At 42.0% G+C, this 26371-nt stretch overlaps 1 protein-coding gene across 1 annotated transcript in view; it reads left to right on the top strand.

Moving 5' to 3' along the window:
* SMARCA1 (SNF2 related chromatin remodeling ATPase 1) overlaps positions 1-26371 on the top strand; it is a 116853-nt gene that overhangs the window by 85577 nt on the left and 4905 nt on the right. The window contains exons 19-22 of the mRNA XM_077285121.1: positions 3125-3247; positions 16169-16301; positions 16540-16658; positions 17402-17614. Coding sequence (XP_077141236.1) covers positions 3125-3247; positions 16169-16301; positions 16540-16658; positions 17402-17614 — 588 coding nt within the window. The remainder of the gene's footprint in view (positions 1-3124; positions 3248-16168; positions 16302-16539; positions 16659-17401; positions 17615-26371) is intronic.

Raw genomic sequence — 26371 nt, 5'->3', positions numbered from 1 at the left:
AACCTGGGTCTTTAACACTTTATAGGCCGGTCAAACTGTCATGATCTCTGCGGGCAGAGATCATAGCAAGCCTATAGAGGGACAAGCTCTCGGAAGATGGAACTATACTGACCATGAACTAAGCCTGCCGCGCAACTAGAAATAGCCAGGTAGCATTTCCTATTTATTGCTAGATGCCCAGCTCTGGCCTAAGACCTAAATAGCTAGCAGAGGGAAATATAAGACCTGGCTCACCTCTAGAGAAATATTCCAAAGAAGACAGTTGCCCCCCACATATAATGACGGTGAGTTCAGATGAAACAACAAACGCAGCAGGAAAATAGTCTTAGCAAATTTGAGGTCCGCTTACTAGATAGCAGAAGACAGATAGTATACTTTCATGGTCAGCAGAAAAACACTAACAAAACACCATCCAGAGATTACCTTAAACTCTGGCATTAACTCATAACGCCAGAGTAGCAATCCCTGATCAACGAGAGCTTTCCAGACACAGTAACAAAACTTCAGCTGTGAACTGGAACAAATAGGCAAAATGAAACATGGACAAAAGTCCAACTTATCTAGTAGTTGTCAGAAGCAGGAACAAGCACTGAGAGGCATCAGATAACATTGTTGACCGGCAAGAAACCACCAGAGAAATGAGCTTAAATAGCGACACCCACTACTGATGGAACCAGGTGAAACAGGAAAGAGGATGACAAGTCCAATTCCACAAGCGGCCACCGGGGGAGCCCAGAATCCAAATTCACAACACACACAACTCCGCTCCATACACCTCGTACACACGCGGCTGCGCTCCGTACACCTCGTACACATGCGGCTCCGCTCCATACACTTTGCACACGCGGCTCCACTCCGTACACACGCGTCTCTGCTCTGTACACCTCGTACATGCGGCTCCAATCCGTACACCTCTTACACACGCGGCTCCGATCCGTACACCTCGTACACATGCGGATCCGATCCATACACCTTGTACACACGCGGCTCTGCTACATCCACACTGTAAACACCTCCTGACCCCGCACATAAACTTACCCTCATCCAGCACCATGACAACCAGCAGAGTCCTGCATGCATACACGGAGGCCCGATCATGTGACCACTGACTCCTCCCCTCTTGTGACCTCATCACAGGTCCTGTGCGCACAGAGCAGCCATATATGTGGTGTGCTGCTCTGCAGGTGGAGGGATGAGGCTGAGGCTGACATTGCAGTGCGGGAAAACTAATGTCCCGCCCGTGACTGCGGGGGAGACTGTCAAAATTGGGACTGCCTGCTGGATCTGGGACGGTTGGGAGGCCTGGTCATACAGACGTATCAGCTCAGCTTCAGTCTTCGTTCACAGCATTGTGAGCTGCGGCTGTAAGCACGCCCTGATTAACAGCAGAGTCTGAAAAAATATGCTGCAGAATGAGCTGTCAATTAAAGTGCCAGGGCGTGCTTACATGCGCTGCTCACTGTGCTGTGAATTGTGACTGTAACCTTTCTGTTCACACTGCAGTGACTGAAAGCCGGCGGCTCCCAGAAGGAATAGAGTTCATTTTATCACAGTAGCATTATCTGAAGTTTAAGAGCGTTTGGGAACATGACAGGTTCCCTTCAATCCCTTTGTGACCTTATAAGATAAATATACGTGATTTGGGGTCAAGATGTTCTCCAACAGCAGCAACCAGAGTTTTTTTTCGCCACTTCATCGAACTTGGATTTTTTTTTGTAATTTTTCAGTACATTATATGGTAACATGAATACTGTCATTCAGAACTATGTGAAAGAAAACAGGGGGGCGCTGAAGATAAGGCCGGGGAGGTTAGATGAATTCAATGGGCGAAAAGTCCGTAGCAGCTCCAGCCGTGAACCCGCTGGGGGAAAAACAAAAATGACAAGTGCTGAAGAACCCGGTTAAAGGAGCGCTGAGAATTAACGCAGGGGATTATTCCTTTATTCCACAACGCGTTTCCATGGTTGCAACAGTCTTCATCAGGTGGCGAAACGCGTTGTGGAATAAAGGAATAATCCCCTGCTTTAATTCTCAGCGCTCCTTTAACTGGGTTCTTCAGTATCTGCCATTCAAAACGATGTCTCGTCCCGCAATAAACAATCCCTCATAAGGGCCATGGTGAGGCACAGATGAAAAAGTTACAGCTCTTGGAACAAGAAGAAGGAAAGAATATGAACTCAATAAGGAATTGTACTATTTCCCTAGACTGATCATGTATAGTAGTTCACCTTGATAGAAGTCTAGTCATTATAGAACTAGGTAATATTTTACCACCTATGACAAATTACAGTTTTGTAAAAGTATAACTCTACATTAAGTTACACTTTCCCCGTGTAATTGGATAGTTTTCCCTATTACATGTGAAAGAAAAAGAACATGGCAGCCAGCGGAGCACCGTGTCTGCCTAATGTACTAATTAGGAAAAGCAGTAACGCCTCGACATGGGCAGAGGTAATACTCGCTGCTGCCCCACTACGAGGAGTCATTCTGCGCCATCTCTCATGTCACACCGCACAAAGCCAGGAAGGAAAACATGGCTGCTGGGCTCACAAATTAAAAGATGAAAATTTGAGAACAAAAAAGTGACATTTACTATGAGACGTAATTAGGGATTGCAGAACCTCCTTTTTCTTTCATGCTTTAATCGTCTCCTCTATTTCCAGTGTTTGTATGTGCATCAATCCGATTTCTTTCTAATTCTTGATCATGCCTTGTATCTGCCTATATCCATATCTTGCATTATCGCCTGCTTTGTTGGCACGTACATACACAAACCATTAATTACCACGAACTAATACCTGCCGACGTTTTTGCAGGCACCAAGTTACATTTTCTAATTTATGTCTAGTCCAGCTCAGTGATGTGTAAGCAATGCTGCAAAAAAAAAAGTGCAACTTATCTGCCACTGGTCCAAAATGTGCTTATTTCTAATGGCCAGTTATTAGAAGGGCTGCAGTGTTATTCCGCGTGACAAATGCTGCGCGCTGAAGTCCATCAATCCTTTTATCGGCTTTAGCCGGCTCAATTTCTGTAGCGTGTGTTGTAAAGTAAGATTGATACGAGTGTGAATGTATAATAACACTGTAGCCGCACAGCTTATTCTCATCTTGACTTCTGATTTCAGGTCCCCAGGAACTCAGACCTCCCAAACGCATCTCAGGTACAAAAAGAAGAACAGAGGAAGATTGATGAGTCCGAGCCACTTGGTGCTGCAGAGTCAGAAGAGAAGGAGACACTCCTTACCCAGGTATACAAAACGTCTCATCTCGCCATAACTGCTGTTGCTGCTTACTGATCTTCCTGATAGAAGGACGCTGGCTAGCCATAATGCAGGCGTAGATACCAACAGTATTCCGCTGGCTGGTCTAAACTAAAGCATTATGCCCATCCTATATCACTGGAAACTTCCATTGCCTTAAAGGGGTTGATCCGTCCAAATCAATAAGTCTGCAGTCACAACAGACTTACGAATCCTCCAGTGCACGCGCACATTGTGCTCTGAGGGGATTCGCCGGTTTCCTGCCCAAGACCGAAGGGTATGTATGAGTTATACATGCTCCCGGACAGTGGGCGTGTCCTAGTAGAGGGCGTGGCCTTGCACAATACAAGTGTATGGAGAGCGAGGCCACGCCCAAACAGTGGTTTACCCCCACATATGGGGTACCATCGTACTCAGGACAAACTGGGCAACAACTGTTGGGGTCCAATTTCTCCTGTTACCCTTGCAAAAATAAAAAATTACTTGCTAAAACATAATTTTTGAGGAAAGAACAATTATTTTTTATTTTCACGGCTCTGCGTTATAAACTTCTGTGAAGCACTTGGGGGTTGAAAGTGCTCACCACACATCTAGATAAGTTCCTTGGGGGGTCTAGTTTCCAAAATGGGGTCACTTGTGGGGTGTTTCTACTGTTTAGGACCATCAGGGGCTCTGCAAATGCAATGTGACGCCCGCAGACCATTCCATCAAAGTCTGCATTTCAAATGTCACTACTTCCCTTCCGAGCCCTGACGTGTGCCCAAACAGTGGTTTACCCCCACATATGGGGTATCAGCGTACTCACAACAAACTGGGCAACAAATATTGGGGTCCAATTTCTCCTGTTACCCTTGTGAAAATAAAAAATTGCTTGCTAAAACATCTTTTTTGAGGAAAGAAAAATGATTTTTTATTTTCACGGCTCTGCGTTGTAAACTTCTGTGAAGCACTTGGGGGTTGAACGTGCTCACCACACATCTAGATAAGTTCCTTGGGGGGTCTAGTTTCCAAAATGGGGTCACTTATGGGGGGTTTCTACTGTTTAGGCATATCAGGGGCTCTGCAAACGTAACATGATGCCCGCAGACCATTCCATCAAAGTCTGCATTCCAAAACGTCACTACTTCCCTTCCGAGCCCCGGCATGTGCCCAAACAGTGGTTTACCCCCACATATGGGGTATCAGCGTACTCAGGAGAAACTGGACAACAACTTTGGGGTCAAATTTCTCCTGTTACCCTTGCAAAAATAAAAAATTCTGGGCTAAAAAAATATTTTTGAGGAAAGGAAACACATTTATTATTTTCACGGCTCTGCGTTATAAACTTCTGTGAAGCACTTGGGGGTTCAAAGTGCTCACCACACATCTAGATAAGTTCCCTTGGGGGTCTAGTTTCCAAAATGGAGTCACTTGTGGGGAGTTCCTACTGTTTAGGCACATCAGGGGCTCTGCAAACGCAACCTGACGCCCGCAGAGCATTCCATCAAAGTCTGCATTTCAAAACATCACTACTTCCCTTCCTAACCCCGACGTGTGCCAAAACAGTGGTTTGCCCCCACATATGAGGTATCAGCGTACTCAGGAGAAACTGGACAACAACTTTTGGGGTCCAATTTCTCCTGTTACCCTTGGGAAAATAGAAAATTGTGGGCTAAAAAATCATTTTTGAGAAAAGAAAAATTATTTTTTATTTTCATGGCTCTGCGTTATAAACTTCTGTGAAGCACTTGGGGGTTCAAAGTGCTCACCACACATCTAGATAAGTTCCTTGGGAGGTCTAGTTTCCAAAATGGGGTCACTTGTGCGGGAGCTCCAATGTTTAGGCACACAGGGGCTCTCCAAACGCGACATGGTGTCCGCTAACGATTGGAGCTAACTTTCCATTCAAAAAGTCAAATGGCGTGCCTTCCCTTCCGAGCCCTGCCGTGCGCCCAAACAGTGGTTTACCCCCACATATGGGGTATCATCGTACTCAAGACAAACTGGACAACAACATTTGGGGTCCAATTTCTCCTATTACCCTTGGGAAAATAAAAAATTCTGGGCTAAAAATCATTTTTGAGGAAAGAAAAATTATTTTTTATTTTCACGGCTCTGCGTTATAAACTTCTGTGAAGCACCTGGGGGTTATAAGTGCTCACTATGCTTCTAGATAAGTTCCTTGGGGGGTCTAGTTTCCAAAATGGGCTCACTTGTAGGGGAGCTCCAATGTTTAGGCACACAGGGGCTCTCCAAACGCGACATGGTGTCCGCTAACGATTGGAGCTAACTTTCCATTCAAAAAGTCAAATGGCACGCCTCCCATTCTGAGCCTTGCCGTGCACCCAAACAGTGGTTTACCCCCACATATGAGGTATCGGCGTACTCAGGAGAAATTGCCCAACAAATTTTAGGATCCATTTTATCCTGTTGCCCATGTGAAAATGAAAAAATTGAGGCTAAAAGAAATTTTGTGTGAAAAAAAAGTACTTTTTCATTTTTACGGATCAATTTGTGAAGCACCTGATAGTTTAAAGTGCTCACTATGCTTCTAGATAAGTTCCTTTGGGGGGTCTAGTTTCCAAAATGGGGTCACTTGTGGGGGAGCTCCAATGTTTAGGCACACAGGGGCTCTCCAAACGTGACATGGTGTCCGCTAGCGATGGAGATAATTTTTCATTCAAAAAGTCAAATGGCGCTCCGTCCCTTCCGAGCCTTACCATGTGCCCAAACAGTGGTTTACCCCCACATGTAAGGTATCGGTGTACTCAGGAGAAATTGTCCAACAAATTTTAGGATCCATTTTATCCTGTTGCCCATGTGAAAATGAAAAAATTGAGGCTAAAAGAAATTTTGTGTGAAAAGAAAGTACTTTTTCATTTTTACGGATCAATTTGTGAAGCACCTGAGGTTTTAAAGTGCTCACTATGCTTCTAGATAAGTTCCTTGGGGGGTCTAGTTTCCAAAATGGGGTCACTTGTGGGGGAGCTCCAATGTTTAGGCACACGGGGGCTCTCCAAACGCGACATGGTGTCCGCTAAAGATTGGAGCCAATTTTTCATTGAAAAAGTCAAATGGCGCTCCTTCCCTTCCGAGCCCTGCCGTGCGCCCAAACAGTGGTTTACCCCCACATATAAGGTATCAGCGTACTCAGGACAAATTGGACAACAACGTTCGTGGTCCAGTTTCTCCTTTTACCCTTGGGAAAATAAAAAAAAATTTGCTAAAAGATCATTTTTGTGACTAAAAAGTTAAATGTTAATTTTTCCCCTCCATGTTGCTTCTGCTGCTGTGAAACACCTGAAGGGTTAATAAACTTCTTGAATGTGGTTTTGAGCACCTTGAGGGGTGCAGTTTTTAGAATGGTGTCACTTTTGGGTATTTTCAGCCATATAGAACCCTCAAACTGACTTCAAATGTGAGGTGGTCCCTAAAAAAAATGGTTTTGTAAATTTTGTTGTAAAAATGAGAAATCACTGGTCAAATTTTAACCCTTATAACTTCCTAGCAAAAAAAACATTTGTTTCCAAAATTGTGCTGATGTAAAGTAGACATGTGGGAAATGTTATTTATTAACTATTTTGTGTCACATAACTCTCTGGTTTAACAGAATAAAAATTCAAAATGTGAAAATTGCGAAATTTTCAAAATTTTCGCCAAATTTCCGTTTTTTTTTTCACAAATAAACTAAAAAATTATCGACCTAAATTTACCACTAACATGAAGCCCAATATGTCACGAAAAAACAATCTCAGAATCGCTAGGATCCGTTGAAGCGTTCCTGAGTTATTACCTCATAAAGGGACACTGGTCAGAATTTCAAAAAACGGCAAGGTCATTAAGGCCAAAATAGGCTGGGTCATGAAGGGGTTAAGGACTTTGAGAGTCCGAATTGTAACACCCCACCCCGACTTCTGAGAATCAAATATACAGTTATATGAAAAAGTTTGGGCACCCCTATTAATCTTAAGCTTAAAGGCCACCTGTCACCCCGTTTTTTCAGTATGAGATAAAAATACTGTTAAATAGGGCCTGAGCTGTGCATTACAACAGTGTATTTTGTGGACCCCGATTTCCCACCTATGCTGCCAAAATACGTTACCAAAGTAGCCGTTTTTGCCTGTCAATCAGGCTGGTCTGGTCAAAAGGGCGTGGTGTCTTCCCCCAGATCTTGCTTAGTTTCCCGTTTGTGGCGTAGTGGTTTGCGCATGCCCAAGGTCCCGAATCCACTGCACAGGGGAGTTAAAAGAGCGCGATGTGCACTATTTCATTGGTGATTGGTGGGGGCGGCCATCTTCCTTTGGCCGCGCGTGCGCAGAAGCGGTGCTCTGCTGGCCGCGGCTTCAGGAAAATGGCCGCGGGATGCCGCGCGTGCGCAGATGGAGATTGCGGCGGCCATTTTCCTGAAGCCGAGATGCGAACACCAATGCGATCACCAATGAAATAGTGCACATCGCGCTCTTTTAACTCCCCTGTGCAGTGGATTCGGGACCTTGGGCATGCGCAAACCACTACGCCACCAACGGAAAACTAAGCAAGATCTGGGGGAAGACACCACGCCCTTTTGACCAGACCAGCCTGATTGACAGGCGAAAACGGCTACTTTGGTAACGTATTTTGGCAGCATAGGTGGGGAATCGGGGTCCACAAAATACACTGTTGTAATGCACAGCTCAGGCCCTATTTAACAGTATTTTTATCTCATACTGAAAAAACGGGGTGACAGGTGCCCTTTAATGTTTTATAAAAAATTTTTTTTTTGCAACAGCTATTTCAGTTTCATATATCTAATAACTGTTGGACACAGTAATGTTTCTGCCTTGAAATGAGGTTTATTGTACTAACAGAAAATGTGCAATCTGCATTCAAACAAAATTTGACAGGTGCACAAGTATGGGCACCCTTATCATTTTCTTTTTTTAAATACTCCTACCTACTTTTTACTGACTTTCTAAAGCACTTTTTTGGTTTTGTATCCTCATTGAGCTTTGAACTTTACAGCCAGGTGTATGCAATCATGAGAAAAGCTACTTAAAGTGGCCACTTGCAAGTTGTTCTCCTGTTTGAATCTCCTCTGAAGAGTGGCATCATGGGCTCCTCAAAACAACTGTCAAATGATCTGAAAACAAAGATTATTCAACATAGTTGTTCAGGGGAAGGATACAAAAAGCTGTCTCAGAGATTTAATCTGTCAATTTCCACTGTGAGGAACATAGTAAGGAAATGGAAGAACACAGGTACAGTTCTTGTTAAGGCCAGAAGTGGCAGGCCAAGAAAAACATCAGAAAGGCAGAGAAGAAGAATGGTGAGATCAGTCAAGGACAATCCTCAGACCACCTCCAGAGAGCTGCAGCATCAACTTGCTGCAGATGGTGTCACTGTGCATCGGTCAACTATACAACGCACTTTGCACAAGGAGAAGCTGTATGGGAGAGTGATGCGAAAGAAGCCGTTTCTGCAAGCACGCCACAAACAGAGTCGGCTGAGGTATGCAAAAGCACATTTGGAGAAGCCAATTTCTTTTTGGAAGAAGGTCCTGTGGACTGATGAAACCAAGATTGAGTTGTTTGGTCATACAAAAAGGCGTTATGCATGGTGGCAAAAAAACAGTGCGTTGTATAGTTGACCGATGCACAGTGACACCATCTGCAGCAAGTTGATGCTGCAGCTCTCTGGAGGTGGTCTGAGGATTGTCCTTGACTGATCTCACCATTCTTCTTCTCTGCCTTTCTGATGTTTTTCTTGGCCTGCCACTTCTGGCCTTAACAAGAACTGTACCTGTGTTCTTCCATTTCCTTACTATGTTCCTCACAGTGGAAATTGACAGGTTAAATCTCTGAGACAGCTTTTTGTATCCTTCCCCTGAAGAGCTATGTTGAATAATCTTTGTTTTCAGATCATTTGACAGTTGTTTTGAGGAGCCCATGATGCCACTCTTCAGAGGAGATTCAAACAGGAGAACAACTTGCAAGTGGCCACTTTAAGTAGCTTTTCTCATGATTGCATATACCTGGCTATGAAGTTCAAAGCTCAATGAGGTTACAAAACCCAAAAAAGTGCTTTACTAAGTCAGTAAAAAGTAGGTAGGAGTATTTAAAACAAGAAAATAATAAGGGTGCCCATACTTATGCACCTGTCAAATTTTGTTTGAATGCAGATTGCACATTTTCTGTTAGTACAATAAACCTCATTTCAAGGCAGAAACATTACTGTGTCCAACAGTTATTAGATATATGAAACTGAAATAGCTGTTGCAAAAAAAACAATTTTTATAAAACATTAAGCTTAAGATTAATAGGGGTGCCCAAACTTTTTCATATAACTGTATGCAGAGATGACTCAGCGATGCATCCCCTTCTAAGTTTTCCCTGCACAGCTGCGAACTTGGCCACGTTTCTGCAGTTCCATGTAGTGACCCAGGCCCCAATGTGCTGGGAAAAATGAAATGAAGTATCAAAATATCGCTACTACACTCTCCTTGTCAGGTTCGGTGATGTTCCCAGAAGTCAGGCTCTCGGCGAGCACACTTTAGCCAATTAATCATTTTTAAGAAATAATTTCTTTCTTTTAAGGGTGTGTTCACACATAGCTTTTTTGATGCTTGTTTTTCTGCAGACTGTGGCCAGAAAACTACAGCAGAAATTATAATTATTTTTATCTTCTTAATGCATTTATTATCTTAATGCATTCTTTTATTTTTTATCATTGTGTTGAACTTGACCAATAGGGTGTGTGTCCAAGAGGCTTTGCACCTCTTGGATCGGTAAAGTAGATTCTAAACTGGTATGAGGTAGATGGATAGATAGATATGATAGTTACATAGATAGATACATACATACATACATAGATACAGTACAGACCAAAAGTTTGGACACACCTTATTTAAAGATTTTTCTGTATTTTCATGACTATGAAAATTGTGCATTCACACTGAAGGCATCAAAACTATGAATTAACACATATGGAATTATATACTTAACAAAAAAAGTGTGAAACAACTGAAAATATGTCTTATATTCTAGGATCTTCAAAGTAGCCACCTTTTGCTTTGATGACTGCTTTGCACACTCTTGGCATTCTCTTGTTGAGCTTCAAGAGGTAGTTACCGGGAATGGTTTTCACTTCACAGGTGTGCCCTGTCAGGTTCAATAAGTGGGATTTCTTGCCTTATAAATGGGGTTGGGACCATCAGTTGTGTTGTGCAGAAGTCTGGTGGATACACAGCTGATAGTCCTACTGAATAGACTGTTAGAATTTGTATTATGTCAAGAAAAAAGCAGCTAAGTAAAGAAAAACGAGTGGCCATCATACTTTAAGAAATTAAGGTCAGTCAGTCTGACTGAAAGTGTCCCCAAGTGCAGTGGCAAAAAACCATCAAGCGCTACAAAGAAACTGGCTCACATGAGGAACGCCCCAGGAAAGGAAGACCAAGAGTCACCTCTGCTTCTGAGGATAAGTTTATCCGAGTCACAAGCCTCAGAAATCGCAGGTTAACAGCAGCTCAGATTAGAGACCAGGTCAATGCCACACAGAGGTCTAGCAGCAGACACATCTCTACAACAACTGTTAAGAGGAGACTTTGTGCAGCAGGCCTTCATGGTAAAATAGCTGCTAGGAAACCACTGCTAAGGACCGGCAACAAGCAGAAGAGACTTGTTTGGGCTAAAGAACACAAGGAATAGACATTAGACCAGTGGAAATCTGTGCTTTGGTCTGATCCGTCCAAATTTGAGATCTTTGGTTCCAACCACCGTGTCTTTGTGCGTCGCAGAAAAGGTGAACGGATGGACTCTACATGCCTGGTTCCCACCGTGAAGCATGGAGGAGGAGGTGTGATGGTGGGGGGGGGGTGCTTTGCTGGTGACACTGTTGGGGATTTATTCAAAATTGAAGGCATACTGAACAAGCATGGCTACCACAGCATCTTGCAGCGGCATGCTATTCCATCCGGTTTGCGTTTAGTTGGACCATCATTTATTTTTCAACAGGACAATGACCCCAAACACACCTCCAGGCAGTGTAAGGGCTATTTGACCAAGAAGGAGAGTGATGGGGTGCTACGCCAGATGACCTGGCCTCCACAGTCACCAGACCTGAACCCAATCGAGATAGTTTGGGGTGAGCTGGACCGCAAAGTGAAGGCAAAAGGACCAACAAGTGCAAAGCATCTCTGGGAACTCCTTCAAGATTGTTGGAAGACCATTCCCAATGATTACCTCTTGAAGCTCATCAAGAGTATGCCAAGAGTGTGCAAAACAGTCATCAAAGCAAAAGGTGGCTACTTTGAAGAACCTAGAATATAAGACATATTTTCAGTTGTTTCACACTTTTTTGTTAAGTATATAATTCCACGTGTGTTAATTCATAGTTTTGATGCCTTCATTGTGAATGTACAATTTTCATAGTCATGAAAATACAGAAAAATCTTTAAATGAGAAGGTGTGTCCAAACTTTTGGTCTGTACTGTACATACATAGATGGATGGATAGATACATACATACATACATACATAGATGGATGGATAGATACATACATACATACATACATACATGGATGGATAGATACATGCATAGATGGATGGATAGATACATACATACATAGATGGATGGATAGATACATAGATAGATACATACATACATACATGGATGGATAGATACATAGTTACAGAGATAGATACATACATACAGAGATAGATAGATACATACATACATAGATACATACATACATAGATGGATAGATACATAGATAGATACATACATAGACGGATGGATAGATACATAGATAGATACATACATACATACATACATACATACATACATACATACATGGATGGATAGATACATACATACATACATAGATGCAGAGATAGATACATACATACAGAGATACATACATACATACATGGATGGATAGATACATATATACATAGATAGATACATACATACATACAGTAGATACAGAGAGATACATACATACATAGATGGATGATAGATACATATATACATAGATAGATACATACATACATATAGTAGATACAGAGATAGATACATACATACAGAGATACATACATAGATACAGAGATGCATACAAACATACATACATAGATGGATGGATAGATACATAGATAGATAGATACATACATACAGTAGATACAGAGATAGATACATACATAGATACAGAGATATATACATACATAAATACAGAGATACATACATACATACATATGCATACATACATACATAGATGGATGGATAGATACATACATACATAGATACATACATACATAGATGGATGGATGGATAGATACATAGATACAGAGATAGATACATACAGAGATACATAGATAGATGGATGGATAGATAGATAGATAGATACATACATAGATACAGAGATAGATACAAAGATACATACATACATACATAGATGGATAGATAGATAGATAGATACATACATACATACATACATACATACATACATACATAGATACAGAGATAGATACAGAGATAGATACATACAGAGATACATACATAGATAGATGGATAGATAGATAGATACATACATAGATACAGAGATAGATACAAAGATACATACATACATAGATGGATAGATACATACATACATACATACATACATACATAGATACATACATAGATACAGAGATAGATACATACATACATACATAGATACATACATAGATACAGAGATAGATACATACATACATAGATAGATACATACATACATACATAGATGCAGAGATAGATACATACATAGATACAGAGATATATACATACATAAATACAGAGATACATACATACATACATACATATACATACATACATACATAGATGGATGGATAGATACATACATACATAGATACATACATACATAGATGGATGGATGGATAGATACATAGATACAGAGATAGATACATACAGAGATACATAGATAGATGGATGGATAGATAGATAGATACATACATAGATACAGAGATAGATACAAAGATACATACATACATACATAGATGGATAGATAGATACATACATACATACATACATACATACATAGATACAGAGATAGATACAGAGATAGATACATACAGAGATACATACATAGATAGATGGATGGATAGATAGATACATACATAGATACAGAGATAGATACAAAGATACATACATACATAGATGGATAGATAGATACATACATACATACATAGATACATACATAGATACAGAGATAGATACATACATACATACATAGATACATACATAGATACAGAGATAGATACATACATACATAGATAGATACATACATACATACATACATACATAGATGCAGAGATAGATACATAGAAATATAGATACATCGATAGATGAAGTAAATCCTAAATTGATATGAGGTACAGTAAATGATAGATGTCTCCAACCACAGGCAGAGAAGAAATCAATATTGCAGAGGAATGAGTGAAAAGACCGAAAGCGGTGAAAATTACACTAAGGCTTCGTGGTTTTTGCATCATTATGTTTAAATTGAATCTGTCAGCAGTTTTTTTTCTGTATAATCCGAGAGCAACATGACGGGGCAGAGAGCCTGATTCCAGCGATGTGTCACATACTAGCCTGTGTTTTGCTGTTTCAATAAAATCATTGTTTTATCATCATGAGATTATCGCTACAGGAATAGGTGTCTCGTGCCACCTGGTCCAACCACACCCCAGCACGGATTAGCGGCTTTTTGTCAATACACAGTGTACACAGAAAGCTGCCAGTCAATCAGTGGTGTGGGCGGGGTTATATACAGCTCAGTGGTGTGGGCGGGGCTATATACAGCTCCGTAGTGTGGGTGTGGTTATTTACAGCTCAGGGGTGTGGGCGGGGTTCTATACAGCTCAGGGGTGTGGGCGGGGTTATATACAGCTCAGTGGTGTGGGCGGGGTTATATACAGCTCAGATGTGTGGGCGGGGCTATATACAGCTCAGTGGTGTGGGCGGGGTTATATACAGCTCAGTGGTGTGGGCGGGGCTATATACAGCTCAGTGGTGTGGGCGGGGTTATATACAGCTCAGCATTCCGATCAGACCACATTGATCCTATCAGAATGCTGTACCCAGTATAACTGGAATCAAGGTCTCTTTTCCTACATTATGCTGCTCTCAGATTACATAGCAGATTTTTGCTAACACATTCCCTTTAAGGAAATGATCTGCACTACTAAAGAGATTTATTATTTTGTTCAATTTGTGCAGACGTTTAAAGGAATAGAGTTTGTGCTGTTAAAGCTTTTTGTATGCAGTAATTGTCAATTATTATCAATTTGTACAATATATCAAACCAAAGTAGCATTACTGAGCTGTGTAGCAAATATCAAACTATAAGCTGAACTTTAGGACCACTCTATTTCAAGTTTGTTTTTTAATCAAAACATGAAGCAAGAAATTGCATTTACTGATTGAAGACGATCACCATTCAGAGTTGCATCTTAAGAAAGATGAACTTTTATATTTTCACTCCAGTACTAAGATGAAAAGATTCACCCTAATTTCATAGAACACTTAGCTAGGACACGTACATAATAATAATAATAACAACGCTTTCTGTAATGTCTATTTTAGAGAGGAGTAATTTGTGTTTCAATTCATGTAACTGGGAACTTAAAAATCTTCACAACATGAAAAAAGACAACATTTGTAGTGATATTTTTCTGTATTTTGTTGTGTCCTACATATCATTCCCAACAGAAAAAAATGCTTTTTGTGACCCGATGAGCATTCATTTTCTGGGGAAAGTAAATAGCGCACACCTGTCATTTTGGGTGACTTTTCAGAATCAGATGTCATGTTTGTGTGCATGAGGAATAGCCCTATTTCTGTCCATTATATGACTTGTACTGAGCAGTGTAGCTGTGAATCCAGCACTGATGTGAGATAACATTACTTGCTAGACGTTCCAGTATGATCTGTATGTCAGTGCCTCTCCTGGCCCCTTCCCTGCTCTTCCTAGACCTTAATGGGAGCTGCAATCCGATAATTTTATGGTAACCTGTCTTCTTTTGACCAAGTGTTAGCAGTGAATAATGAGTTCAGGAAACGGGAGAAAGGAAAGAAGTAGCTACCATTTTGTAGAACGAAGGATATTTCTATGATAGATATATTGCAAATTTTCTTATATTCACCTTTATTATTGATTTATACAAAGTTTGTTAAATGCGTTGTCCGTGCAAAAGAAAATGAACCTGACTACTGCAGCCAAACATGGACAGCAGCGGTCTCCTCTAAATTAGTCAGCTTAGACCCATGGAGTGGTCTGCTCTGGATCTTTTTGCCCGGACAACCCTTTTAGTCATTGAAAGTTGGGGAAAAGTTGCCTTTTTTTTTTTTCTTAAGTACACCTTTGGTAATTTTTGAAGGCACAGTTTACATCGAAACACTGGCGTAAACTAATTAATAAAGACCCACTGATGATGCCTGATAAGAGTTAATCGTCCAGTGGGAAAGAAACATTTCCGTTTTACAGAGTAATAAAATAAAAACTAGTTTTCAGATATGATATAGTGTCACAGTAATCAGTAGTTCCCACCATAGGAGTGAGTGAGGGTCTGGTCTCCAGAGCTTACAGTCTATAGCGGGGGTGGCACAAGTACAATGGTCCCTCCACCGGCTATAAAACATGTCACCAGCCATTATCTGTGTATGCACAGGGGGATGAACGGCTTCTGTCATTGTACGATGTTTGTAGAAATATTAATGAGGTTGGACAACCATCTTAAATCTATGTACATGCAAGGGGGACTGGAGATCCGTAACACAAAAACTAAGGGAAAGTAAAAAAAAAAACCAGATTCCGAACAGTGTTCTAGAATGAATTGTACTGCCATTTTACAACATTTTTTTTTTTAATAAAACATTTTCATTTTTTTCTTACGTTGACAATTAGGGTTTCACAAATTGGAATAAACGGGACTTCAACCAGTTTATTAAAGCTAATGAGAAATACGGCCGTGATGATATTGATAACATTGCTCGGGAAGTGGAGGGGAAGACTCCGGAAGAGGTCATTGAATACTCAGGTTTGTTAGCGCCTAAGCCCCATAAGTCACACGCAGCCTTATAGTGTTAATGTCCTATATATGTGTCATTGAGACGTGACAGCCGGCAGTGCAGGAGATGGAGCAGTGGACCATCAGTAGTCACATACTAATCCAGGCTGTAATGTAAGAAGGATTGGTAGCTGTTCAGTAAGGCCATCCAGTGCTTCCCTATATCGGTACAAGGCCACACAGTCACACGTTACACGTCTGCTTCCAGCTGTGTTCTGGGAACGTTGCAATGAGTTACAAGATATCGAAAAAATCATGGCTCAAATTGAACGAGGAGAAGCGCGCATTCAGAGGAGGATCAGCATCAAAAAAGCTTTGGATGTTAAGGTAATCAAGTCTTTTTCCTGTATGTAGACAGCCAGTAGTAAGTCACATGCTGTACAATATCTGACATGGAACATGTGGTGCATGGTAGGAGTTGTGTACAGAATAGATATTAAAATGTAACTGTTTATCAAGAAAAAATGGATTCAAATCAAGTCATTCACTAGAGGTCCAGATTCTGGAACTCCTCGGGGACAACTCATATTACTTGGGATAGTTGTAGAAGGGAAAGACGTAAAATTAAGAAGCAGACAAAAAATGGAGAACCATCTCACATAAGTGATTACCTTTAAAGGGATTTTCCAGGAGCTAGCCTTAGGATATCAGATTGGTGGTGGTCCAACACCCAGGACACCCACCGATCATCTGTTACCATTTCTGGTCGCAGTCTCATGCGCACGATGTACAGAGCCAGCACAGCGCCACACACTGTGTAGTGGCCTTTCTGGGTACTGCAGATCCGCTCTTAATCACGTCTAGGATCTGAGCTGCAGTACCCGAGAATGACCACTACACAATGTATGGAGCCAGGGGTGTCCTGGGGGGGTACAATTGCCAAGGGAGCTGATAGCAGCTGATCGGTACTGGTGCGGGGGTCTCCAATATCACAGTCCTGGACAACCACATTAATTGTGCAGCATGTCATCAGAAATAATGACAGGGCAAGTGTAAACTTTATCCTGCAAATAATACGGAAAAGGGAGCAAGAATGAAGCTCTGTGAGCTGATGTGTCTGCTTTATTCAGATTGCAAGGTACAAAGCTCCGTTTCATCAGCTGCGAATACAATATGGCACCAATAAAGGCAAAAACTACACAGAGGAAGAAGATCGGTTCCTGATATGTATGCTCCACAAAATGGGCTTTGATAAGGAAAATGTGTATGAAGAGCTGCGCCAGTGTGTCAGAAACGCCCCTCAGTTTAGGTTCGACTGGTTCATCAAGTCGAGGACTGCCATGGTAAGTGCTGCAACCACCTTACTATGGTAATGTATGCAAGAAAGTGCCTCATGATCGAGATCAGAAACACATAAGTGCGCAGGACAACCGAACATTTACTGGGTGCTGTGACTACAGGAGTGCACAAGGTAATTACGGGACCATATAGTATATTAGTGACAATAGTACCATCATGCTATTAAGTACACCAAGGAATGCTTCTAGTTATATTGTATAAAATTCTACTCTATGAAGTAAAATGTGATTAAAGGGATTTTTCCACAAAAAAGTTAATTTTAATCAATAAATCTTGGAATAATAATTTACGCCGCTGTACTAAAAGTGCAGCACTTGAGAGAAAATTAACTTTATTCCTCCTGTGAGCGACAGGCTTTCAGTCATGCAGGGAGCAGCTGTTTTCACCAGCACGCCCTCGCACCAACTGACAGCCGGCTTTCAGTCATGCAGTGAGAAGCTGCTGTCACCAGCACGCCCCCGCACTCTGATTGACAGCCGGCTTTCAGTCATGCAGTGAGCAGCTGCTGTCACCAGCACGCCCCCGCACTCTGACTGACAGCCGGCTTTCAGTCATGCAGTGAGCAGCTGTTGTCACCAGCACACCCCTGCACGCTGACTGACAGCCGGCTTTCAGTCTTGCAGTGAGCAGCTGCTGTCACCAGCACACCTCTGCACTCTGACTGACAGGCGGCTTTCAGTCATGCAGGGAGCAGCTGCTCTGACCAGCACGCCCCCGCACTCTGACTGACAGCCGGCTTTCAGTCATGTAGTGAGCAGCTGCTGTCACCAGCACACCCCTGCACTCTGACTGACAGCCGGCTTTCAGTCTTGCAGTGAGCAGCTGCTCTGACCAGCACGCCCCCGCACTCTGACTGACAGCCGGCTTTCAGTCATGCTGTAAGCAGCTGTTGTCACCAGCACGCCCCCGCACTCTGACTGACAGCCGGCTTTCAGTCATGCAGTGAGCAGCTGCTGTCACCAGCACGCCCCCGCACTCTGAATGACAGCCGGCTTTCAGTCATGCAGTGAGCAGCTGCTGTCACCAGCACGCCCCCGCACTCTGACTGACAGCCCGCTTTCAGTCATGCAGTGAGCAGCTGTTGTCACCAGCACGCCCCCGCACTCTTGACTGACAGCCGGCTTTCAGTCATGCAGTAAGCAGCTGCTGTCACCAGCACGCCCCCACACTCTGACTGACAGCCGGCTTTCAGTCATGCTGTGAGCAGCTGTTGTCACCAGCACGCCCCCGCACTCTGACTGACAGCCCGCTTTCAGTCATGCAGTGAGCAGCTGTTGTCACCAGCACGCCCCCGCACTCTTGACTGACAGCCGGCTCCACACTGATGCATTGCTGTACGAGCTGTCAGTCAGAGTGCCCAGGCGTGCTTACCGCCACTTCTCACAGTATAGCGAGTGGTGATTAGCCACCCCGTGCACACCCCCATGACTGAAAGTCGCTGGCTCCCTATAAAGCTTTTACACCGAATCTTGCGTTGTTGCAGCAGTGTCTCTTTTACTCTGAAACACTGCGGCGACTCAGAGAAAGCTTACTTTGAGAAGTGCACATAAAAATTAGAATACAAAATTACTCGATCAAAACTTGTGACACCTCATGGCCATACAATTTAAAAAAGAAGGAAAGACGTGTACAAAAGATCGGGTGCACTTCCTAATTTTAAACAATGTAAATCTTTATTAAGTAACAAACACAAAAGCCTGGACAAGGCAAATAAAAACATTAAAAATTAGTGCATATTCCACCAGAGCCTGTTTTCTAAGCCAGATATTGGCACTGGAATACAACCCTTATAACTGGCATGATAACTAATAGAGCCATGTAATATGGTGGATATCTGAGATAAGTAGGAATGGACACTACCCCTAAAGTGATGACAAGTAATATTCAGTAAGGAAAAAACGTGCAATACACATGTGCAGACAATGAATAATGCAGTATCAAAATATATAAAAGAAAGTTAGATGTTAATCTCAGAGGTGGGACTCTTATTAGGTGTTTTTGACTTATTCATAATTAAAGAAGCACTCCTCCTCCCATCAAAGATTTTATCCCCTTAATATATTGCTGTTATCACATTATACAGCACTGTGTACTTACAATTGCTTATTTTGCCTTTCTACCCTGCTAATTATTCTCTTTTCTCTGCTCAATGTAGAAACAGGAAGTCTCTGGTCCCTTTAGTTATCATTCCCCCTTCAACTCCTGACCCAAGTGCTCCTCCCATCCCCCAGCCGGGGAGCAGTGACATGACTTATGCAGGGAAAATTGACCAGCTGTTCCAACATAGGGCTAAGAAGGATTTAGCTAGTCGGTTTTTAATGACGTGATGTCATAGACCTAATGGAAAAGAGTAGAATTATCTGGGTAGAAACACAAAATGAGCAGTTGTAAGTACACAGTGCTATATAATATGAGGACTAATATGAGGATAAACATTTGGATGGGAGGAGGAGGAGGGCTTCATCTAAATGCCCCTTTAATAATTGGTTGCACAACATTTAGTGAAGGTAATTGTATCCAAGCATTTCTTACAAATTTCTGTAAGTTTTTCTCTACTTCCATAATAAGATGTGTGTCTTGAGATCTGGTCTAAAAGTAACCATTTGATCAGAATGTTCTTCTGTAAATACATTAAAAAAAATGGTGGAGATGAGCAGAGAATACAATTATATCTGCGAGGAAGGCGCCTTTGCTCCTAGGATAGATGATGGAGAGTGGTCTGCCTTTAGCAGACGCAATTGGGGCCGTATTGTATGAATTAGGCTTTAGAAATCAGCAAAAATGTAATTTTCTATGTTTTAGACTAATGCATTACTGAGAGGCTGAGTGTTTTCTACCTAAAAATCAAATAGGAACAATGAAATTACGTGATAAGAATGTCCGTCTGATATCGCGGCAGCAGTTCCCTGTTCTTTAGAGAGCTGAAAATGGCAAATGCATCAGTTCTCCGAATGGCTGGTGTATGCTAATAATGTTCCATGCATATCATGTCCGCCCCTCAGTCTGAGAGCACATCTGCTTCTGGCACTGAAATATGGACGTGAGCGGGTGACAATTCACTGTAGAAATGGAGGGTGAGGGTCGAGGTTACAGCAAAGAGCCAGATGTAGCGCAGCGCTGATCGTACGGCCGCGTCTCCCCCAACACAGAGCACAACAAATAGACCACAAGGGACTTTTTCCATGATACACATTTATGGCACATAGAAGTGGCGATCAGGCAGAGCGGTAAGCGCTGGTAGTCAGCCAGGGCGCTAGGCGAAACGTTCTGTAATGTCGATCACTAGGACGAACCGGGCTAGTGCAGCACTTGATTTATTCTTTTCGTTCACTGCATGTTCACATTGATCTTTTTACATGCAGTGCTTTTATGAGAAGCCTCTCCTTATGCTAAGGGGCTGAGGGCCTAGGTAGAACCTTTTTTTTAATAAGTCTGGATCTACAAATATCCTTATTTATTTTTTATATATTGTTTATATAGCGCCATTAATTCCACAGCGCTTTACAGACATTATCATCACTGTCTCCTTTGGGGCTCACAATCTAAAATTTCCTATCAGGAAACGCCTCTCATATGTTGTTCTTGGTGGGTTGTGACCCCAGGGCAGCAATGCTACCCACTGAGCCACCGTGCTGCCCCCTTTCCATTTTCATCAGGGTGGAAAACTGATGTAGAAACTCATGCAGTTGTTTTCAATGTCTCTTGCATCAGTTGTGCTGGATAGATGCAGGCGCTGGTCTGGTGGGCTGATCTTACCGTTTCATGTAACATTGGGGTCCGGCCTCAGACCTCCGCAGAGTCATTTTTACCATCCTTTGTGATCCGGCTGAAAAACCTGAACCTGATCCAGCAGATATATGTGGACCCAGCACTATTCACTGAATACCCAGTCTACCTCCATTTATGTGAGCCTTGGGGCATCCTTGGACAGTAGCTTAGGAAACCACCAGTGAGAAGCGACTACTTGGCTTTAACCGTTGAAAGGTCTTCTGTTTCACGGTATTAGGGAATATCCAAAAATCTTTATTCCCTCTTTTTTATGTATTTAGTGAATTTTACGGAGCTTTACTTGTTCTTGCTTTCATGGATGCTACTCCTTCTTCCACCTTTTGTGTTCAAAGCTCCCATTCTGTAGGTGTCCCTTTTTATATGCACCAAACTCATGATTAGATCCTCTGCATTTCTTTATATATACAGAGTGTTAATAAATCTTGTAGCCTAGGCTTTATGTTGTAAATGAGAACATTTACGGTATATTCGGCTGCTCTCGTCAGTATCCGGGTGGCCACAAGAGGGCGCTGTATACTAACTCATGCCACGGTTGTAAAAAACACCCCATGCCTCTGTCTACAGTCTGTGAATAGACGCGGTAAAATCAGTTTCTTTCCAGGCTAGGGAATCAAAGAAAAAGTTGTGTATGTGTATAACTAAATATATGTTTTATTAAACTATGGAGAAAATCAAGACATATTTTGTAAAATATCAATTCTTTATCATACTTGGCATGTATTCCGTATTCAGTACACCTCCAACATCAAGGAGGGTTATTTTCTATATCATTATTATTATTATATTATCATATTTGTGTTATAATTGTAGATTTCTTTGTGGCGTGTTTAGTTATGAAGTGGATTTGGGATCGGCAGGTAAATAAAGAGTAGTTGGTGGAAACTAGAAATATAGCCTTACCTGCATAGCGCAACATTTCCCAGCTGTCCATCTATAAGGATTACTAAAAAATCATAAGAAGCTTAGCTACGATACAAAGAGCCTGGAGATTGTCAGCAAGAATGAGTCCGCCTGGGGGCGATAACTGCAGGACCCCGGTGTCTGTGGCCCCCCAGTCCCTGCTTCCTTCTCTTGGAAAATGTCTGCTTTTCCTCAGTACCAAGGGAACAGCACTGAGATTTCTCTCTGACGCTTATATACCCTTCAGTGACGCAAAAAGTTTAAAAGGTCACTTTGCAATCTAACTATCGCTCTCCAGTAACTTGTATCACTGGTTGCCATGGATACATTCTGTGAGAATTCTATCTTGTTACTGAACTTACCACGTTATGTCTGTATGTTACAAAGGAGAACTTGGTAGGAGCGAGAGTGATGCCCTCCATTACTGGCTGCATTCACACAAGGGGAACATTGTAGAACAGAGTACACATTCTGTTATAATGTCAGGTCAATATAAGAACTATTGTTCAGTGCAGGATTAATGCAAAAGGTAACGCAGTCTTACACATTTCTGTCTAGATCTTCTTCCCTTGTCTAAAGAATATGGACAACTTTGCAGAAATGTTTTTATTCTTCCAAATATAAAGTTAATGGGAAGTTGAAGATTCCCCATCTAGGTAAAGATTGGACTCGCTTTTACTTATAATTAGCCCTCCGTCCATGTCACAGGTAAGACTCGGTGGCGAAAGAAGAAGAAAACATTACAGTTGCACTCTGCTTCATTCCCCAGGGAGGAGCACCACACTGAGCCGTCATGGCCGTTCTCCAGTCATGTCCACTCTTCAGCCGATTAGCATCCCCTTCTACACATTCTCAGGCCAAGTGGGACGCCTTTACATAGATAGGATATTCTGACAGGTTCCCTTTCAAGATGACCTGTCACTTGCTCAAAAAATTGAGTTTAATACCTTGTAAAAGTCCCCGAGCTCCCTTGGTTTTGCTTCTGTTTGTGTTGCTTAAATCCATTTCAGAGATATTCACATTTGTTGCTTTTGGAGTGCAGTATGTGAAATCTCTTCTTCCGCACCAACTGCGTGATTCTTCTGAGCCTTCTTTGGGGGCGTGCACGTTCATGTTCCACCAATCAGAGCTTTCAGCAGATGTAGCAGTCACACATACGGCTGAGCTGTGATTGGCAGTTTTCAGGAATGATGGGTGAAAGCGCATACCCTGAGATAGGACTCTGAGGACACGCCAAGTTGGTCTACAAGCACAGGTTTCACATACTGTGCTCGCAAAGCAACAAATTTGACTGTCTCTGCAATGGAGCGCAAAACACAAAGAAGAGGTAGAATCAGGAGAGCTCAATGATATTTACAAGGAGTTTATCTAAATTATTTTGGCGCAAGTGAGAGGTCCTCCTTTATCAGTTTTCTAAATAGTCTTCTTTCAAAATCCATCATAGTATTTCCCAACTAGTCTTTCAGCATTAGAGAGCATCAAGGAGGAGGACTGTGGTGTACAGGGGAGAGAGTATCTCGGAAAGCCCAAAAAACAGGTTCTAGAAAAGGAGGAAAGAACATGGAAAGGAAATAAGCAACATAGTTGGCAAGGCCGAAAAAAGACATTTGTCCATCCAGTTCAGCCTGTATTCCGTCAGAATAAATCCCCATATCTGCGTCCTTCTAAAGATACAATATTGTTACACTCCAGGACGACATCCAGGCCTCTCTTGAACCCCTCGACTGAGTTTGCCTCCTCAGGCAAGGAATTCCAGACTCTCACTGCCCTAACAGTAAAGAATCCTCTTCTATGTTGGTGCAGTATTGGTGCAAGAATAGGCAGTAGCATCTTGGATACACACGGAGCTCACATCCAGCCTATTACTGGGAGATAATCCTAAAATAGAAAATCTGAAATTAAGTGTAAGTCTATTACCTCCAGGTAACCACTAACAAATGTAAAATATTTTCTCCCATGTCAAAGGTGTCTATAGCTTTTAAGCCCAGTGGTGCAGCAGTGCTACATTTGTCATTTAACTGGCTAATGTCTGATACATTACTGCACTGGCTTAGGACAATACAGTGGGTTTATACTTAGAGCGCTGGTTACAGGTGGAGAGAACACTCATGGAAAGTGGTGCCAAATACCAAGCTCTGCCGCTTCTTGTACTTACAATCCAAATGTTCGTTATGTTAAGTACCATGTTCCATGTAGTATTGTGTGAGTCATTTCACAATTTGTACATATATTATTGTGGCTCGGGGATAGAAGCTCATGGTGTGTTTCCATGTTCTGCCGTGCCAGGGGTAGGGGGTCATGATCTGATTCAGCGGTGCTTTGGCATACTCATTATTAATCATCTGCATTCAGTAGCTGAGATCTCTGGAGGACACGTTTATAACATTTCCTGGCTGAAATCATTAATCTTTTCTCACACAGTGTATGGTTCAGCTTTAGTAGTACGCTGGCTCCACTTCTAGCTACAGAATTAGCACTTGGATCAATAGGCTATTGTTCTATGCTGATTAGTAGGTTAATTGGTAACCAGGTAACTGATCCATCGCTTCTGGAGTAAGCGTCCATGTCTGGCGTTGTCCTGATCTGAGGGACAGTTGCCATGAAATGGCATCTGACAAGGTGATAATCTGCTTACTACACATCCAGAAGCCCTGCAATAAATGCTCGCTGGGCTTTGCCCTATTTATGAGTGTATCTTAAATTTTGATTAGTCTTGTGCCCTTTCCAGAATACAGGAACATAGCTCACCTCTGTCTCCGGATCCTTAGTGTGTAGTCCGTTACATTCCTACTCATAGTTTAGAAGTCAAAATACGCGTTCCCCAAGCCCTGCAGGGCAGCACTGTCCTTGCCCAGACACACGATGCAAGAACAAGGAAAGGTTCATTCCCTATGCGACCACTTGTACATGCATATTTATATAAAACTGCGGATCTTTATTAGATGGCAGACGCTCACAAGATGTACGAGAATATGAACTCCTACAGATGTATTGATTTTAGGCATATATGCCCAGTAACACAGCTATAGAAATATACAGCAATACCAACAAGTGAAAGCGTGCTGTCATCTGTCAAGTAGAATATAAGGGTGCGTTCACATCTGCATATAAAGTAGCTGAGATTCTCAGCCAGAAAAGTTGGAGAGTGTCAGGACAGTGTCATGTGTTTTTTTCCTCACCTACCATCCATATGACATCCTATGCAATTCTTTTTTAACATCAGCTTTTCCATACAGTAATTGTCATTTCAAGCTAGTTTTCTAACTAATAAAACAATGTTATAGATAGATATTATACAATCAGTGCAGTGTATATAGCTTACTGTACATGTGTTTAGCTAATGATGAAATAAAAGAAATAAAATTGGTCCCCTTTAGTTTCTTAACCAGCTGAGGGAAAGCAAACAGCTGGGTGCTGATGTTTATAGTCTGGGAAGAGGGTAATAAACATGGAGCTTCCAAAAAAATGCAAATTTTTCCTTACCCCAATTCCTGGTGAAGAAAAACTGGCAGATGAGCCCTTCCTAATTGAGTAACAGTGTAGCAAGTGCAATGCAAGGTTTTTGAAAACATGCGATCAGGATAGAGCAGTACATTTGTAAATCTATGTAATTATTAAAAGGGGTTGTCTGGTCTAGAAAACTCACCTTTAAATACAAAGTTATTGAGTTATAAGAGGTGGGAGGCGGTCCATTGCTTATTACCTGGACTGGTAATTACAAAGAGCTTCTCTTACTCTGTAGCATTTCTCATGTCCCTGCATGGAGAGCCCTTAAATTTCAAAGAGAATTGTGTAATATTTCATTTGACCAGGGGTGGTATGTCAAGAAAGGTCATTTCACAAGACAAGCAGTCGCACTTCTCCATTTACCCTCCTGGACTTGACAATGATATATTAACATTAGGCAACAGATGTATTCATGTACTAGCGGTGCTCAGTACTTAATGCTTTGAAGGGAATTAGTCAGTAAGATCAATTCCCAAAACCCAATATATGGGCATACAGGTCTTCGAAATGTAAATCCAGCGACACCTTTATATTTTCTATCTGTT

Source organism: Ranitomeya variabilis, chromosome 2 (assembly GCF_051348905.1).
Source record: "Ranitomeya variabilis isolate aRanVar5 chromosome 2, aRanVar5.hap1, whole genome shotgun sequence".
NCBI classification, from domain to species: Eukaryota; Metazoa; Chordata; class Amphibia; order Anura; family Dendrobatidae; genus Ranitomeya; species Ranitomeya variabilis.
The sequence above is the reverse complement of the archived record's forward strand: the minus strand, read 5'-3'. Positions and strand labels throughout refer to the sequence as shown.